This window comes from Limanda limanda, chromosome 4 (assembly GCF_963576545.1).
Source record: "Limanda limanda chromosome 4, fLimLim1.1, whole genome shotgun sequence".
NCBI classification, from domain to species: domain Eukaryota; kingdom Metazoa; phylum Chordata; class Actinopteri; order Pleuronectiformes; family Pleuronectidae; genus Limanda; species Limanda limanda.
This window is the reverse complement of record NC_083639.1, coordinates 2500944-2518058: the sequence shown is the minus strand read 5'-3', so window position 1 is coordinate 2518058 and position 17115 is coordinate 2500944. Positions and strand designations below refer to the sequence as shown.

The 17115-nt window shown below is 40.8% G+C and overlaps 2 protein-coding genes across 2 annotated transcripts in view; both read left to right on the top strand.

Annotated features, from left to right (window-relative positions):
* smarcd1 (SWI/SNF related, matrix associated, actin dependent regulator of chromatin, subfamily d, member 1) overlaps positions 1–17115 on the top strand; it is a 320795-nt gene that overhangs the window by 77561 nt on the left and 226119 nt on the right. The gene's annotated exons all lie outside the window — the stretch shown is intronic.
* LOC132999973 (vesicle-associated membrane protein-associated protein B-like) lies at positions 264–16151 on the top strand. Its single transcript, XM_061069782.1, has 6 exons — positions 264–547; positions 4119–4271; positions 9647–9750; positions 14927–15007; positions 15645–15773; positions 15886–16151. The coding sequence occupies exons 1-6, from the start codon at positions 490–492 to the stop codon at positions 16039–16041; spliced, it is 681 nt and encodes a 226-aa protein (XP_060925765.1). The 5' UTR covers positions 264–489; the 3' UTR covers positions 16042–16151.

Here is a 17115-nt window from a genome sequence, read left to right as displayed (position 1 = left end):
ACCCTTAAGACTATGTGGTATAGATAATGAATTAATGAATATATTATTATTATGAGTCATAGTTGGAGTAGTATAATTACTATTACACCAAATAATTATAGATTGAGTTTTCCTGAAAGGTTGCTGCACCCTTGCCTCCCTCTCTCTCTCTCTCCCCTTCCCTCCCTCCCTCCCTCTCTCTCGCGCGCTGCAGAGGCGGTGACGTCACGGCGCTGTCTCTCACTCCCTTCCTGCTGCATCACAACAGCCGCTAGCAGCTCCAGTAGCACCAGTGACAGGGGGGGCGGCCACCACCACCACCACCACCACCACCACAGGATTTATCCGCCAGCCAGCTCGTTGACAGGGAGAGGGGGGAGAGAGGAGAGAGAACCCGACCACCACCACCACCCAGCGGACCCTGCAGCGCCCCAGCGACCTCCTGACTTCAGGGGCTTGACGGACCGGAACTCGGCTGCAGCGCTCCAGCCCCGCTCCAGCTGCTGGGACATGGCCAGGCCGGAACAGGTTCTGCTCCTGGAGCCTCCGCACGAACTCAAATTCAGAGGTAGGAGCCGAGGGGAGGAGGAGGGCCCGGGGAAGGAGGGAGGAGGGGTGAGGCGGAGGAGGGAGGGAGCGGGGCCAGGCCCATGTTTTGGGAATCAAACCAGTGGCGAAGCTGCTGTGCTGGTCCTTCTGACCTGCCCCCCCTCCACTGAAACCCGGGGAGGCTGCTCGGCAGGTCACCTAGCTTAGCTTCACCTAGATTAGCTTCCCACGGCTAAGCTAGCCGGGCCCTGCCACTAGCCTCCTGACCGCAGCCCCTAAAGTCCCCAGGGGGCAAATATACCACACGTCACGCCCACTGGGGAAATACATGCCCACCATGATAAACAGGCCGCAGCATTATTATCCTTTACTTCCAGCAGCTTCCATTGCACACGAGCTGCTAGATCCTTAGCAGGTGTAGCTAGCTGTCATTAGCCCCTGACAGCCAGGGGTAATCTAATAACATGGCAGCTGAAAACTCTGCAACCCCTGCTGCCTCCTCATGTAGCTGCAGGTGATCAACATGCCAGCGGCCTGGGAGGGACATGCACCCCGTGGTTCAGTGACAGGTCTCACTAATGGTACAGAAACTTATATGGTTCTATTGCATTCGTTCTGATCCTGATAGAGTTCAGTGCAAAGATCTCACTTTAGATATGTGTGCACAGACAGACCTTCACTCCTGATACACCAAGATGTAACCATTACTAATGATAGACAGCACAGCATCATCTGAGGACAGCCTGTACTCTGGTTTAAGCAACATAACGTGACACCATCACCGTTTCCATCCAGATCCAGCAGTGGAGCTCCTGTGGCAGCGGTCAGACTTCCCAAATTGAAAGTACAAGTCAAACACAGAGCCTCGGTACACAGTGGCCGTGTGTTACCTGTCTGACCTGAAAGCTGCTGTATGTTCCTGCTGTTGTAATGTAAAATATTCCTCTGTCTTTATATAACGTTCCAGAGCTGTGACCATATCCCTGGAACTAACAGTTCATTCTGTGCTCAGGTTTCCTGAATATGATCCACTCATTACTATATACAGCTTTTCATAATTATCTTGGGTTGTGGTCTGACCTGTGTCTAAACATCTCGCTGAGGGCGTTTGCTCGGAGAACCGTCTGGATGGGTTTTTGGAAACAAGACATTAAATGACATTAGTGACAATTATTGTATTGACTAAATTAAATAATCAAGAAATTATTTGTCGCATTACTTGATAAGAAAATTAATAGTTATTTATCTGCACCCTGATTACACTGTTATAGTACTTTTACAATATTTCACACATTAAGGTGTATTTATACTGAAGCTACCCGTGTATTGACAATAGTAATGCTGTGTCTTAAGATGTATCAGACAGAGGGTCACAGTGTCAGAGTCCCCTACCAGCTTGAGCATTCAATAATCAATCATATACAACAAGGCGTCCTGTGTGGAAATAATGGACAAAGCAGACCACCTGACCCATGCTATAATGCTGACTCTTGTTATTTCTTTCTTTTGTAGACACTTACAGGACACCTCTGAGCACATGACATCACAGTTGTACAATTATTTATAAGTTATTCTATGTTTCACCAAATCCCACCAAAATTGGCACTAAACCTCAAACTAAACTCAGACTTAACTAATGGAAACTCCAGTAGATATTGATTAACGAGTGTCTCCCTTATCGGAAACGGATAAATTACTTTGTAGCTGAAAGCAGATTTTTATGTAATTATGAGGAAAGTTTCCAGCTGGACAACATAGGACCTTTTGTCCCTCTGTATGTTTCGTAAACATCCATGTGTTGTGGCTGAACAATGTGTCTTGCTCAATAAACTTGACAATGGCACAAATCACATGCCTATACTCAGGTCCCAAGTAATATGTAGGCACGCAGGGTGAAACTTCAGGAAATAGGGAGTGGGTCTGTCAGGAGAAACTTGTAGCTCAGACCATCTGTGGACCAAATACTCTCAGATGTTAAGCTATGGACTTTTAATTTTTATCTTCGTCAGGGGTAACGTTAACAGATCTCTACAAAAGCCTTCCAGACCCCCCAGGTTTTATACCCTTTTAATTAAATCCAAACTTGGAAGACGACAGATTCACATATCAACTCTTCGTAATAGTTTTTTTACAGCCATTTGCGGTTTTCGTGAGTTGGACGGTGTCCCAAGAAACTTTCAGGAAGCAGTGGATCAGGTGTACAGTAGTCAGTGGCGTGGGTCTCTTTCATTAAAAGCCTTCAGATGTCAAGCCAGGATTGTGTGGGTCTGAATTTCCTCTCTGTTTTTGCTCAACGGGTACGGGAAGTGTCAGTTGCTCTGGCTGTTTGTTGAGCTGAAACATTATCTTCAATCTGGTGTATGTGCTAATTCTGAAATAGCTCCATGTTTTCCTGCAGTGTGAGGGTGAGTCTCTCAACTGCAGACCATACCTTCACCACAGTTGCTACTGTAGTGGCCTTATTTGTTGTTTCATTAGGAAACTACTTGATTAGAAAACTAAAGGTGAGGTTTGTACATAAGGCCACAAGTTCAAAATTATATTTGGATTAATAGAAGGTGGTCAACAAATGCATGTTTCACACTTGACACTTTTGAGAAGTCGTAAGTTTTGCCTTTCCTAAGAATCTTTTACTGCTTCAGCTGCTTGAAAACATCACCAGATCAACAAGGTTTTGGATCCAAATCAGCTCATGTGTCTCTCACCATGTCCAATAATTACAGATCATAATACACTGCAGTAAAGCAATGAAAAAAAGCAAGGGACCTCTCTCATAGACATTGTATAAATTCAGAATAATGTTTGTTCTATGTGGTTTTTAACTTGTGGAAAGTCTGAAAATTAAACTTGGTTCCCGTAAGATGTGAGGTACTGGGATTTGTCATTGCCCCTAGAGAGGGATTTGTTGGATTTAAACTATGCATATCTGACCAGTGAGGGTTCACTCCTAACAGTATATGTAATATGCCAATAATGTAAAAGGAGACTCATTAAAGTCCAGCCTTTCTCCAAGGTCAGTGCATCAGCCAGATGAAGTTTTGGTACTTTTCTCACTGGACATTTTTTTCACAACTTCAAGTCCGCCATATTAAAAACCTGCAGTAGTTGAATTGGCAGTAAAACCCTGTTTACCCACATGTCAGTTCCAATAAAGATAACATGTGGCTGTAGATTGAATTTGTCATAATTCAATCCACATCCAAAAAGGCTTTGGTAGACCACATTTAAATGTGCGTGTACACATGTAATATATGTTTAATAGTGTTTATTCACTGGTATTTTACTAAGTTAATCTATCTGAACATTCCTATTGTTCAAACAACTCGTTGGAGCCTCTCTTTGCTTTGTATAAAGTGTGTTTCCCCTTTTTTTGCCTTATATAGTCCCGGATTTTTCTGTCTCTTTCTCTTATTTGCTTCAAGTCTTTGATTATCCAAATTTTTTTTTTACACCTCTTAAATATTACACTCTCCGATGACATTTCAGAATACGACTTTGTCAAATAGTACACACAGACTCCTGATCTAACCAAAACTGCGTTTACAAAACAAATGTTCTAAGTGTCCACCTTTTGTCTTCTTTCTTCACAGGACCATTCTCAGATGTGGTCACCGCAATTCTCAAGCTCGCCAACCCAACGGACAGAAATGTGTGTTTCAAGGTGAAGACGACAGCACCACGCCGGTACTGTGTGCGGCCAAACAGTGGAATTATCGATGCAGGCACCTCAATCAATGTCTCAGGTAATAAATGAGAAACTTTGCCATGAAGGTACTGTAGAATCATGTGACACTATTTAATTACTGATTTACCAAGAGAACAGTTTAACGTATAGCAGCAACACTTTCTGAAATAATTAGTGAAATCTCCAGAAAATTAATTTGACAGGTTCGGTAATTTAGTCTTTAGGCAAATAAAATAGAAAACATTTGCTTGTTGCAGCTTCTCTGACTCGAGTGTCTGGTTATTTGACTACAGGTCAAACCAGTTATGCAGGTTGAAAGTGTTATTTCTTGTAAAGTTGGACTGATGTTTCTACACTACAAGATTGATGATGAAATTAATAATGTATTACAGCCCAAGTCGGTACAGTAGGGACTTGTGAGACTGCATATCTGCATATCCACGATTGTGGTCTGTTTTTAATCTTGATTAGATAAAAACATGTGGCTAATTGTGAGGAAGGAACTAAAATTACTATTATTTATCTTGTATCTTCAATGGGTTTGGTCTTTTACATAAACACTATACTCCTCTTTCATTGCAAAGTATTCCCCATGTTCTCTAGTCCCGGTCCCTCATGGCAGGCCTCATTCCCAGTCAGACACTTTGAGGGAGACAGGTACAGTCTAGTGTTTCCACACTGGGCCTCCTTTGCCATTTACAGCCACAGACTCATTTTACAACCTCTCCTATCTGGTGTCAACAACTGCAAATGGTGTCACTGGGGCCTGCTGTCAGCAGTGGGCGACAAATCAGCACAGTCTGCTCTGTCAGTTAGATTCATTTTTCACCCGTATTAGGCTGAGAAAGGTCACAGGTTCGAGTCCCAAAAGAAGTCTGCTTTTCTGAGAATCTAGTCTGCAAACATGTAAGTGTCACAACTGGGGTCCAGAAATCACTGAACTACGACAGCCGGCACAGTCTGTGACCTCTCTCTGTCTAATCTGTCTTCAGGGAGAATTCAAGCCTACATAGTTCATCGACGCAGTGCACTTAACAAGATGGCAAGGTCTTGGGGTTACTCATTTTACAGGCACTGTGTGCTTTTAAATCAATGTTATAATATTTTGATGAAAAAAGCAGAGTTTAATTTAAAGACCCTACATGGATAACTGGCACCATTGTTTTGACCTATTTTGGTTGCTTCTCCTAAGGAGTGTGTAGGCGTGAACACTAATGACAGACATTTCCCTCACTTTTCCGTTCATTTTGCTGCACCTTTTAATTAATGGTGCTACTCCAAAACCTATGCCAGTTTGGCCTTTTTGTCGCCACTCTTTTCAATTCAACATGCAAACGGTAAATGCCACGCAAAGCATTATATTTATCATCAGCAGCGTAACCAGTGAAGGCTAATGAACACATATTTCAGGGTCAGACTCATTCACAGCAACAGGAACATTTCCAGAACATTCAGGCAAAGGAAGGCACCTCGGTATAGCACGCAAGAGGCAGGACATGACATATACATTCTACTGTGGAAAGCACAGTGTTTTTGTCTACAGCTATTGACTCCTCTGTAATGTTTATTTTTGCCTTAGGCAACAATACTACAAGCATTTGGGCGTATCTGCAAAATCAACAAAAGAGTCAAAAGATGAGATATTTGTATTCTTCCAGTTTCACGTTCGTCACACGTTAGAAAAGTCATCAATACGCTCGCATTCCGTTTTTTGATAGGGGGCTGGCAGGAAAAGTTCAAACTGACTCAGACGATTGTGTTCTCACATACAGCCCCTTGGAAAGTTTCAGGAAAATGTTCAGTCTTCAGTGCATGTCTGAAAGCAGTTTAAGTCTCAGCAGAAGTCAAAATATTCTGAAAGCACAAATAATCCCCAAATCATCCTTATTGAGGTATTCAGGCAAAAGTAAAGGATTTATAACTTGCCGCTGTTCAGTTTGTCTCGTATTTCAGAATTTTTTATGACAAAGCAACACAAAAGCTCCACAGACATGCACTCTCACTGAGGCGAGAGAGAACCGTCTGCCACAGGATACCTACAAACCTCAGATGTGTCATTTGCTGGCTTAGCTGAGGATAGACACAGTGCTTTTGAAGCTCAACCCAGCTGTAACTGTATATGTTGAACGTAGCCATGACCACAGGAATGTTGCGGGGATTGATTGGTGTTATGTTGCAGCATCCAGTGGAAAAATATGTGGCCTGAGTGTTTCAAAAATCCTTGTGTTCACAAATAGTGAGCTTCTTCTGGGAATTTGTCAGAAATTTGTCTGTCATACTGGGGACGTATTATCATTCAGAGGGAGCCAGGAAGCAAAGAACAACAACTCCCATGTTGCAGTTATCAGAATGAGCTTCATTAGCTTGTCCTTGCACTCATTCCTCATTTGTGTGTTATCACAGGACAAGAAAATAAGTCTCCTTTCCTAACCAACATCTGAGTCACACATTGATGTTCATCACCATCATCGCCACACCAGTGGTCTGTCACCATATTCACAATTAGTTATGTGCCACTGTCAAAGTAGCACATAACATTGTGTTGTCATTATTTTGTTATCTTTTTGAGTTAAATATATTAAAATTACTTAATTCCATGTGGTGTTTAGATTTCATCAATCTTAGCTAAATCAAAAGTGAACTATATGTGGCAGCTTTGTTGGACTCTACAAATAAACTAACATTAAATACACCACAAACACCATTATCAAAGGCAGGTTCATTGTTCATTTAAAGTTTAGGACGTTTGATCGATCAGCAGCTCAATGAAGTGCAGAGTCTACTGAAGTTTTTGATGAATGGTTGTTCAGAAAATCGAAAGTACAGACATAAAATATTCTACATAAACCAGGGGTGTGGGAACCTTTTTCCAAATAGAGCCATTTCAATCTTTATAACATCCTTTATTGGCCATACTAAATCATTGAACACATATATCAAGCTAACCTCTCTTAAGCAATGGCTGGAACTGTTTCTCTTTGGCAAGGCGTCTGATGGTAGTGATGATGATGATGCTACATGCAAATGGGTTTCCAGGTTCCGGGGAGTCAGTGTTAATCAGAATCATATTTGCAGGAAACAGCGTTGAAAAGAACAGCTCACAGTAAATTGTCCCTAACAGAGATGCAAACTTCGGAGCATTTCCCCTAAGAGTGAAAAAATCCTCGGCACGCAATTCATTTTACAGAAGTCTAGCAGAAAGAGGTTGTTGTACCGAGCTTGAGCATGTTGTTGCTTTGCGATGGTTCTTCGAGACAAACGGACACTTTGGAAGAATTTAGCTTTGGGCAGGTCGAGCAGCTCCGCAGCAGCAACAATGCCCAACCTCACAAGCTAGGTTGAATTAGCATGAGCTGGACTGAATGAGGTTTCAGCTTCTTAGCTTGTGACTCGCTGACTGCTCAGCAAGACCTCTGAAGACATCATCCTGGACTCAAAGAAACTGAGATTGATATTTTTCACTATTGTTTGAGATTATATTAACAAATTAATCAATTCTAAATTTTAGCTATAAATGGCACCATGAATTTTGAACTAAATCAAGTCATGAATGTTGACAATTGTTATATCTATAGCTGTATCTCAGTCGATTGACAGAAGATTAATCTGCACCAACTTTGATAGCTGATTATATATTTAAGCCATTCTTTTATCTAATATTTGCCAAACTGTCTTTGGTTCTAGCTTTTTTAATGTGATTTGCTAGTTTCGTATGTTTTATTAGGATTAAATATATATTATATATATATTTATATACATATTCGCTGTTGGCTATATAAACTCTAATATAAAGAATCGTCTGAAGGCCTGATCTCAAAGCACTTCAAGGTAAATTGTTTGATGTGATTCTGTTGTGAGCATCTTCTCTTGCAAAACAAAATGTATAAATGACAGGAAAGGAACATTTCCTTACCGCTCTCCCTCAGCCCTCTACGTTTTCCATTCATCATCAACAAGCAGGCAGGCCATTACCTTCGTGTTGACTACAGTTAGCCTCTGTGAGTTTTATGAATGTTTACCCAGCATGAAGACAGAATACTTAATCATAACATTAGCAGAAGTAGCTTTTTGTAAAGGTGTGTTCAAAGGCTGGAAATCAAAGATGATTTAAATCTATGTTTTTTTTTCATCTCAGACTTTGGCTCTGGACCTTTTTTGTGTTGCTCAAAGAACTTAAATGCTTTCCTGCCTCCCCTCTCTGTTATTGTCCCCTTGGACCCGAAGGTAGATGGCAGCACAAATTGATTCTGACTGAAACAGGACGTTCTCAATCTGTTCAAGCCGTCTGTTTCTGGTTTGCGATATTGAACTGCCTTGATTGCTGTAATAGTGCACTACATCTCTGAGGTTTTCCACTCTAGGGAGAATTGGCATGTGCCATATACGAAAACCATCCTAATAGCTACACCAGCTTTGAAATTAGGAGGTCATTTGTTTCTAGTGAAAGCCAAAGAATCACGCAGACATTGCAGACATAGTTGATACTGATGTCAAAATATGTCTTTGAATTACACCCTCATTTAAAATGGGACAAAAGATTACCCATCAATAGACATTGTCGTCTGTCCTACTCTTCTACACTGGCCACTTAAACTCCAACACTGGCATAAGAAAGTGATTATTAATCATTGTTGAAGCTTTAAAATTCTCAACTTCTCATTCATTGGAGTGACATCAAATAACACACCACAGACTGAGGGGACTGCTGTGGTGATGTGCTAAAGTGGTATTCCAACTCCACACCTGCTTTCTGTTAGAGTGATATGTAATGTTAAGGAAGAAAAGGGCAGAGTTGGAAGCTGCTAGCAAGATTACCCCCTTGGGATGTTTAGATCTGTCAGTGTTTCGCTGTCATGGTAACACAAACATAGAAATAAATCATCTCAACCACTTTTTCCAAGCGGCAGGGGCAGCCCCCAGTTTCTTGAAGACGTGGAGGCCCTAGTTTACTGTTTGGCAAATACATGGGTATTTGATACTCACTAATTCCTCCAAAATCCAAGGAGTGAACACGAGAGTTGAGAAGGGGAAAGAGATGGAAAGTTGCTGACTAATACTAATAGCTGGCGTTCCACAACTACTTGCATAGGGCAGAGAAGCTTCACCCAGAAACCATATTATTTACCTGCCTGTCTGCTGCAGTTTGGATGAAAAAAAGAAACGTACACTTTTTCCTAAGGCTCCTGAGGATGAGGTTTAGAAAGCAAATCAAACCCGGAGAGTTGTTACAAAACAAAATGAATGTATTCATTCTTTGGGACTTCATGGTATGACTTATCTTCTGTGCCCTTGGTTGGCTCACAATCCCAGACCCCCTGCCCTAACGTAGAACTCTAATATCTCTACAGAGCCTCCTAACCTTTCTTTACATATGACCAAAGGAGAAAACGTGTTTCCGCCTATTCTGACACTGATTATCATTTTCTATTTCAGTTATGCTGCAGCCTTTTGATTACGACCCCAATGAGAAGAGCAAACACAAGTTCATGGTCCAGTCCCTGCTAGCACCTCCTGACATGACTGACATGGAGGGAGTGGTGAGTGTGTCCGAACATCTAAACGTCATTTTTCACCATTATTCACAGTATGTTTCCTTTCTTTGTCTTGAAAACAGGTATTGTATTTTGTAAAGTAATTCATGATGGTCCTGATAGTTGTAACTTGTGTGCTTGCAGCTGTTGTGACATGTTAAACATCTCTAAATTACTAGTGACGCTCCTGTGAAAGTGTGTTTTGATTACTGGAGGCTTTTAATTATTTTTGTGTTGTTATTATCTATATTCATTATTAGGGCCCGAGCACAGACATCAAAGGTGTCTGGTGAGACCCTATTGAAATTGTAAGGATTATTATTATTATTATTATTATTATTCAGGCAAATGAATTGGCTTTTTGAGGGCTTTAACATGCTCAACTTCTTACCAAAATTTGCAGAAAGTTAGAAAGTGGTGAAAATTTACGTATTCTGAAGGAATTTTCAATGGGCGTCGCAAAATGGCTCAACGGTGCCCCCCGAGACAGCCCGAGACCCCCGGAAGGTATTCCCATTGACCTATCTTCACAAAAATCGATATACAGGTGTATCATGACCAGACAAACAAAAAAGTCTCTGGGTGCAATTGGAAAAACACAACAGGAAGCCTGCTATATTGCATTTAGTGGCCATTTTGGCCATATTCCACATTTTTTCTTTGATACACTTGTACCAGGGTTTTCATCGGATCAACTTCAAATTGAGATGAGTGTCATCACGACAAGATGGAGATAAAAACTGACTGACGGATTTTTTTTTAATCACACAGTGTGACCGTGGCGTGGCGTCAAAGTTTGATTACACGCCATTAAAACATGATGTTCTGTAACGCGGACATACAGGGACCATGAATCCTTTGATTTCAGTCTTCCTAGATCAAAGGAAACTTTATGTCTTGCAAAGGTTACGTCTCTCTCTCTCTCAGAACTGGTTATTTTTGTTTTTTTCAGACAAAAAGCATGCAACGCTTCAAAATGGATGTGCTCGGGCCCACCCAGTGCTGCTTTGCAGCCCTAAAAATGTAATATTTTCATTTTATCATTATTATTATTATTATTATTCAGGCAAATGAATTGGCTTTTTGAGGGCTTTAACATGCTCAACTTCTTACCAAAATTTGCAGAAAGTTAGAAAGTGGTGAAAATTTACATATTTTATTATTACTACTGCTCTCCACAAATTGATTCGATCGACTCATTGGGAAAATGTCAGTTTCAGCAAAAATGTAATTAAAAACTAAAAATATATTGATTTGGAATTTTAATTAAAATAGTTTTTGGATACAGCATTACTTTTTTGTGTGATATTACGACTCATTGAGAACAATGGACAGAGCAGATCCTCCCTGAAAACAGTTAAGCTATTGATAATAATGTTAAAAATGCACGTTGACTTGGAGCATAGTCATATTTGAAGCCAAAGCCGAAATGATTAGTAATTCCAAGTATTAAAACAGCAGTTGTGTTGTTTGTTGAGTGTCTAATTCCAATGGAGATTAGCTTCCGTTGGAAATTTCCATTTGGTGTGTGATTCAGCTTTGGGATTATAAATTCTAAAAGCAGGCTTCTGCCCCAGCTTTGAATACCATGAAGGTTGAATATGAAACACAGCTTCTTTATTGTGTTATTTTAAATGATCTCCACACTATACAGTTTAAATAGATGCAATATCAAGTTGAGAATAATATTGAATTCACTTGTCTAACATAAGGAGGCATTAAAAAGCATTCAGCTCCATTTACAGACATGAACATGAACCTTAGTTATAGCTTTTCTTTGTTTCTGATTAAGGGCTTCCAGGAGAGCTTACACACCTCTCAACCAAACTCCAACAATTTGATTGAACTACAAAATGTCAGCAAACTCTGTCAATATTGTTAGCTTCGTCAGTAAACCAGCTCATCGACCCATAATGGACAAGTGTCTATTTCAGCTAAAACGTAATTGATTGAATGACCAGCTGAAGGGCCAATTCATGTTAAATGATCACTGACCTTACTGGTAAATATCTTTTTGATTTTGAAGTACCTACAAAAATGCAATGTAAATGTCAATATATATATAAATATCCACGCCTACTAATCATCATGGTCCACACCATCATGTGCAGACCAAATGGTGAAAATTGTATGTAAATAGAATTTAAGTTGTAAATGAGGCTTGCTTCCTTTTGGCAGTAGGTGTTGCTATAACTATCAATACATACAGACTAATAGATCTGTTGAGGTCAGAAACACTCTGTTGTTTCTCTTCAGTTCGTATATATCTTTCACCTTTGCAACAGTCTAAGACAGGGCTCTTCAATAGGCGGCCCGTGGGCCGAATCCGGCCCTCGAGCTGCTTTGGACTGGCCCCTGGAGTGTGCTCGAAAAGTGCTCGAATAAAAAAAAAAAAAAAAAAAAAAAAAATGGCACTAACTCATAGCACTTTGTAGTTTTGCTTTACTTTGAACCGGGCCGTGGGTCATTTGGTACCAAAGAATAAACAACTTACATTATTTCCGTTTTATTTATAATTTGATTCTGATCGGTATTTTATTTTGAAAAATGACCGGATCCTCTCCGTTATGACTCATGCATGTCAAGACGCTTGTCTCGGTCAAGTGACTTTTTCGCTAAACACAAACGCACACGGTATTTGCCGGACCCATTTGTCAACAAACCAGGTGAATCCAGCATGTCTGTGCAAGGAGAAGACCAGCTGCTGGAGATCGCAAATGACGGCAGCCTTAAAAGTATGTTCGAAAAAACCACTCCACAGGTAGCCTGGATTAAAGTCACGGCAGAATACCCTGTGCAAAGCGGAGTTTTCTGCTGTGACGGCAACCAAATTGTTATGTTGTAAATCAATCCAGACAATTCAGAGGCCTACAATGCAGTTTTATTTTGTATTTGTTGGTGCACTTGGAAGTTGTTCTAAGTAAATTCTAAACAACCGGTACAGTTCACCTGAACTGAGTGATTCATTTTGAAACACATTTCCTTGATAGACTACCATGCACTTTTAAGTTGTTGCAATTCTATTCAGTTCCATGCAATACACTTTGTTGGTGGAGATACATTTGATTCTGCCTGTCACTCAAATCCGTTTAATCTTAAGTATTGAGGATAATGACCAGTAAAGTTGTGTTGGTACAGCTATGTACAATGAAGTGCATGTTTTTGATAGTTAATTGCATTTCTCCAATTATCTGTTAATATGGATTGGTTATTGCTCACCTGGTTTAATTTTTGAATCCTTGGGCCTATGTTGTATAGCTTTTACAAAATAAAATATATTGACTCCTTCAGTATGTTGTTGTAATTTCTTGTTACCGTGATTACTCATATCCTTCGGCCCCTGACTTTGCCTCAGTTTCAAGAACCGTCCCCAGCTCCAAACTAATTGAAGAGCCCTGGTCTAAGACATCATAGGAATCTATGATCCCTGAAACTGATAATTCACACTGACAGCAAAGGCCTCTTTGCTTAATGAATCCTTTGAAGTGTTTTATATAAAGCCTGGGTGGAGTTGAGTAGTAAGTCACAAACAAGTGTTATTCTTGCATCTTGACATTAGCAGATTAATCACCTGAACAAGTATACTCAACGGTGCAGTGAATTGAGGAAAGATGAATCCAGATTGGTACACGAGATGAAGGCCCATCAGCGGAAACATTTTCAGCTGTGTCTTGCAGAAATGAGGGCAAAAGTGAATGAATTGAAGAGCAGACAAGAACTACAAAAGTTTATATGTTTAGTCACCAAGTTATATTGTGCAAGAGGAAACTGCTGAGGTTGAATGAGTGCTGTCTAGAACTTGAGACTGTAAAAGAAAAGTTAAAACTGACGAGTTGTGCTAGTATTTAAATAGCTCAGTTTTTTCACGGCTTGAACTTATTCGAAAACTCACTAAACTTTGCGGGCGCATCAGGCCTCCACCAATTTCATTTACGCAAAAGAAGGTCTAACGTTTTGGATTTTGTGGCCATTTGACACTAGCGGTGTGCATCTTCACTAGCCTCACGATTCGATCACAGTCAGCAGTCAACGATTCGATTCACAATGATGCATGGATGCATAAAACTAGAAATATTATACTTATACTAGTATACTTAATAGACTGATTGATATGCGTTTGAAAATATGCTTTTGATTTTCTTTATCCTGAGTGTTAGTATGGCTGGTCGGAATCATTTCAGACTTACTTTTTGCATGTTTCCAAAGATGCTTCAGGGAGAACTTCATGAGGAAATTGAGGAGGCACATCTTGGTCTTGATTCTGAGTCTCTCTGATGCTGAGCACCTAGATGATGGCTCCTTTGATGACATACAAAACTCATCTTCTAATATGTCATTATCAAAGGAGCCTTCACCTGAATGAAGAAGGAAGAATAAGCTGTAAAAGAATATAGAAAAGAAATACCCAGTCACTCATGAAATAACACAGGAAATGAATATGGGTCATTTTAGAACCATGTTGTGCATTAGAAGGGTATAGCTTGTGTATCAAAGGGTTAAGGCCGGGACTTTCATCATAGGTGGGTATTTTGTTGCTGATTGTGTTAGAACACTTCATTTTCACGCTGATCAATATGTGGCGCTATGACCCTGAGGTGATATTGACATGTGGAGCTATTCAGGCTGGAACTGTGATCATAGTTGAGTATTTCGGGTGCTGATTGGATAATGCACAAGGGAGTTATAAAAAAACGTCCTTTTCATAATGAATCAGTAGGTGGCGCTATGACCCTGAGTTAATATTGACATATGGAGCTGCTCAGGCCTGGACTCGCGAAGGATCGACCTTCGCAGTTTTTTAAATGTTTACACGGTTTAAGGAAATGTCACAATTCTGACCGTGAAGGTCGTATTACTTGTCTGAGCTCATTTGAGCTGTATATTGCAGCCAGTGCATCAAAGTGTAAACCTCGTGTTTTGATGACTCATCAACAGGTGATGCCACACCCGCGAAATATGGTGTTTTCTAGTATGTTCAAGCCGCCAAAAATGCAATAAATTTTCCTGAATAATCCATCGGAAAGCAATAGGGCCTTCACACTGTCGCTGCTCAGGCGCGAATAAGGGACCACTACAGGAACCCTGTTTAAACGTGTAAAGCTGAAAGATTTATACATGTCTTCTCTGGTAAAGGATTTTTACCAACCATAACAATCTTTCCTTTTGCCTTAAATAATTCTAGTGGAAGGAGGCGAAACCAGATGAGCTGATGGACTCTAAGCTGAGGTGTGCTTTTGAGTTGCCACTGGAGAACGAGAAAGCGGTAAGTGACAGCCTGTGCTCTCTCTCGCTTCCTTTCTTTGTCTCACAATGTTGGTCTTTGTTGTAACAACAGGTTTTATATCAGAATGAATGATGCATCTCATTGCTTCGTTCGAGGATTTCTCACTAATTGACCGTAGCACACAATGTGTTTTATTTTCAATTGATGGTGTCATTGTTTATTTATGCTGCTGCAGGTTTTCACCATGATGCTTTTTATTGCTTCTCTCTGAACAGAACAACTTTTGTTTATATTTGTGCCACATACAAAATGATTAATGGGGCTAGGATGTCTATTGTTATTTTTGTTGTTCTGCAGCATCCCACCTTTTTACTACTCTGCTGTATCTATCTTCTCTTTCTTTGTCTCAATCCTCTGTCTTTATTTCAACTGTCCCAACTCAACCTTCAAATCTCCTTCTCCTTTTACGCTTTCTCATTCTTTATCTTTCCATCTTGTCTACACTGTCTCTGACTGTTTAGCATTATACTGTCCCTCTACATCTCCTCTATGTCAGTCACCTTTCTCTCCTTGCCTTACACCCATGCTCTTGCCCATCGAGAACCCTTCAGAGGACCACTTTCCACTTTGTTCAGTCTCACATGCAGTTTATTTTATTTGCGATTTTCTCTCGCAGACCCCACACAACTTGAGAGATAGCTCAACACGATATGAGCAGAGTCCGGAGGTGAAGAAGATCGTAGAGGAGTGCAAGACGATGCAGATGGAGGCTCAGAGGCTGAGGGAAGAAAACAAACAGATTAGGGTGAGTAAACGGGGGATTTGTTTACTCTCCCACCACCTCTCTGCCACTTTCCACGCACTTCCTTTCTTTCATCATGTCCTAATTAGTTCCTCTCCTCTTCCCTCCGCTTCAGGAGGACGACGGTCCGCGGATGAGGAAGGGCAACACGATGTCGTCTCAGCACCCCTCGGTGGCCATGAAGAAAGAGGAAGGGTTGAGCGTCCGATCCGTGTTCCTCATCCTGCTTTTCTTTGTGGTGGGCGCCATCGTGGGCAAGTTCGTCTTGTAGAGGGCGGAGCAGTTTGGTCGGCCGCAGCATGCTTTCGGGGGATGAAAACAAAACGAGGGATCTGGGATTTTGGATCAGAAAAAGCCACATTCTCTAGGTGTGTGTGTGTGTGTGGGTGGGATGGGGGGGGGGGGGCGGTACAAGATTCGATTCAGCCTAATTTATGTAAAAGAAAATAGAAAAAATTCAAAGATGATGTACATGAGGAAAAAATGACAACATCATCTTATGAACAAACCTGCTGTTCCAGGTCTTGCCTCTACGTAATCATCACATAATCATTCTGGCTCTCTTCCCAAAGGCTCATGCATACAGATGACTGGTTCTGTGGGGGGGGGGGAGTAATGGAAACGTGATTTAATGCTCGTGATTCAGACGAATGGATTTTTTTTTTAACACCGGCGAAGTAGCGTTGGTGCGATTGAGTCAGTTTCCAATTGTGCGAATGTCATTTACGTGTATCGTTTTTCTTTTTCTAAATCACAGAGGCCAGACCTTACGTATATATGTATACGTAATCCCCCCCCACCCCCCTACACTGCACAGTATATCCAGGTGTTTCTTCCAGCTAAACCCCCTTTAAGGAAGGGATGTACCAGAGAGATGATCCACACAGTCGGGGTTTCACACAGGGCTATCAAACTGACTCCTGCAATCAGAGGCTTTGTAAAATCAGCTCGTCCTTTGGTTGTAGAACCTCGATCAGTGTGGGAAACACTACAGCGCAGGTATTTTCTTTCTTCATGTCCCGTTTTGTTTTAAGTCCACTTTACTCCCATCACCTGGTGTTCACCACAACCCCGCTTGACAGAGGGGGATGTTTAATTGCATGCATTCACACGCAAGTGTTGCATTTGGACTTTTGAATCTAATTTAATTGCTTTTATAATTGTCATAATGATATAATATGTCATTTGGTTGTAGGTTTGCACAACAACATTTTCTGATTTTGTTTTTCTCTTAATTTCTGTTGCATTTTTATGATTTAAAGTAAATTCTTTTGTTTGTTGTTCGGGTTGAAGCATTTAAGAATTATCACAGCTACCAGAAATGAGATTTGTATGGATTTGATTC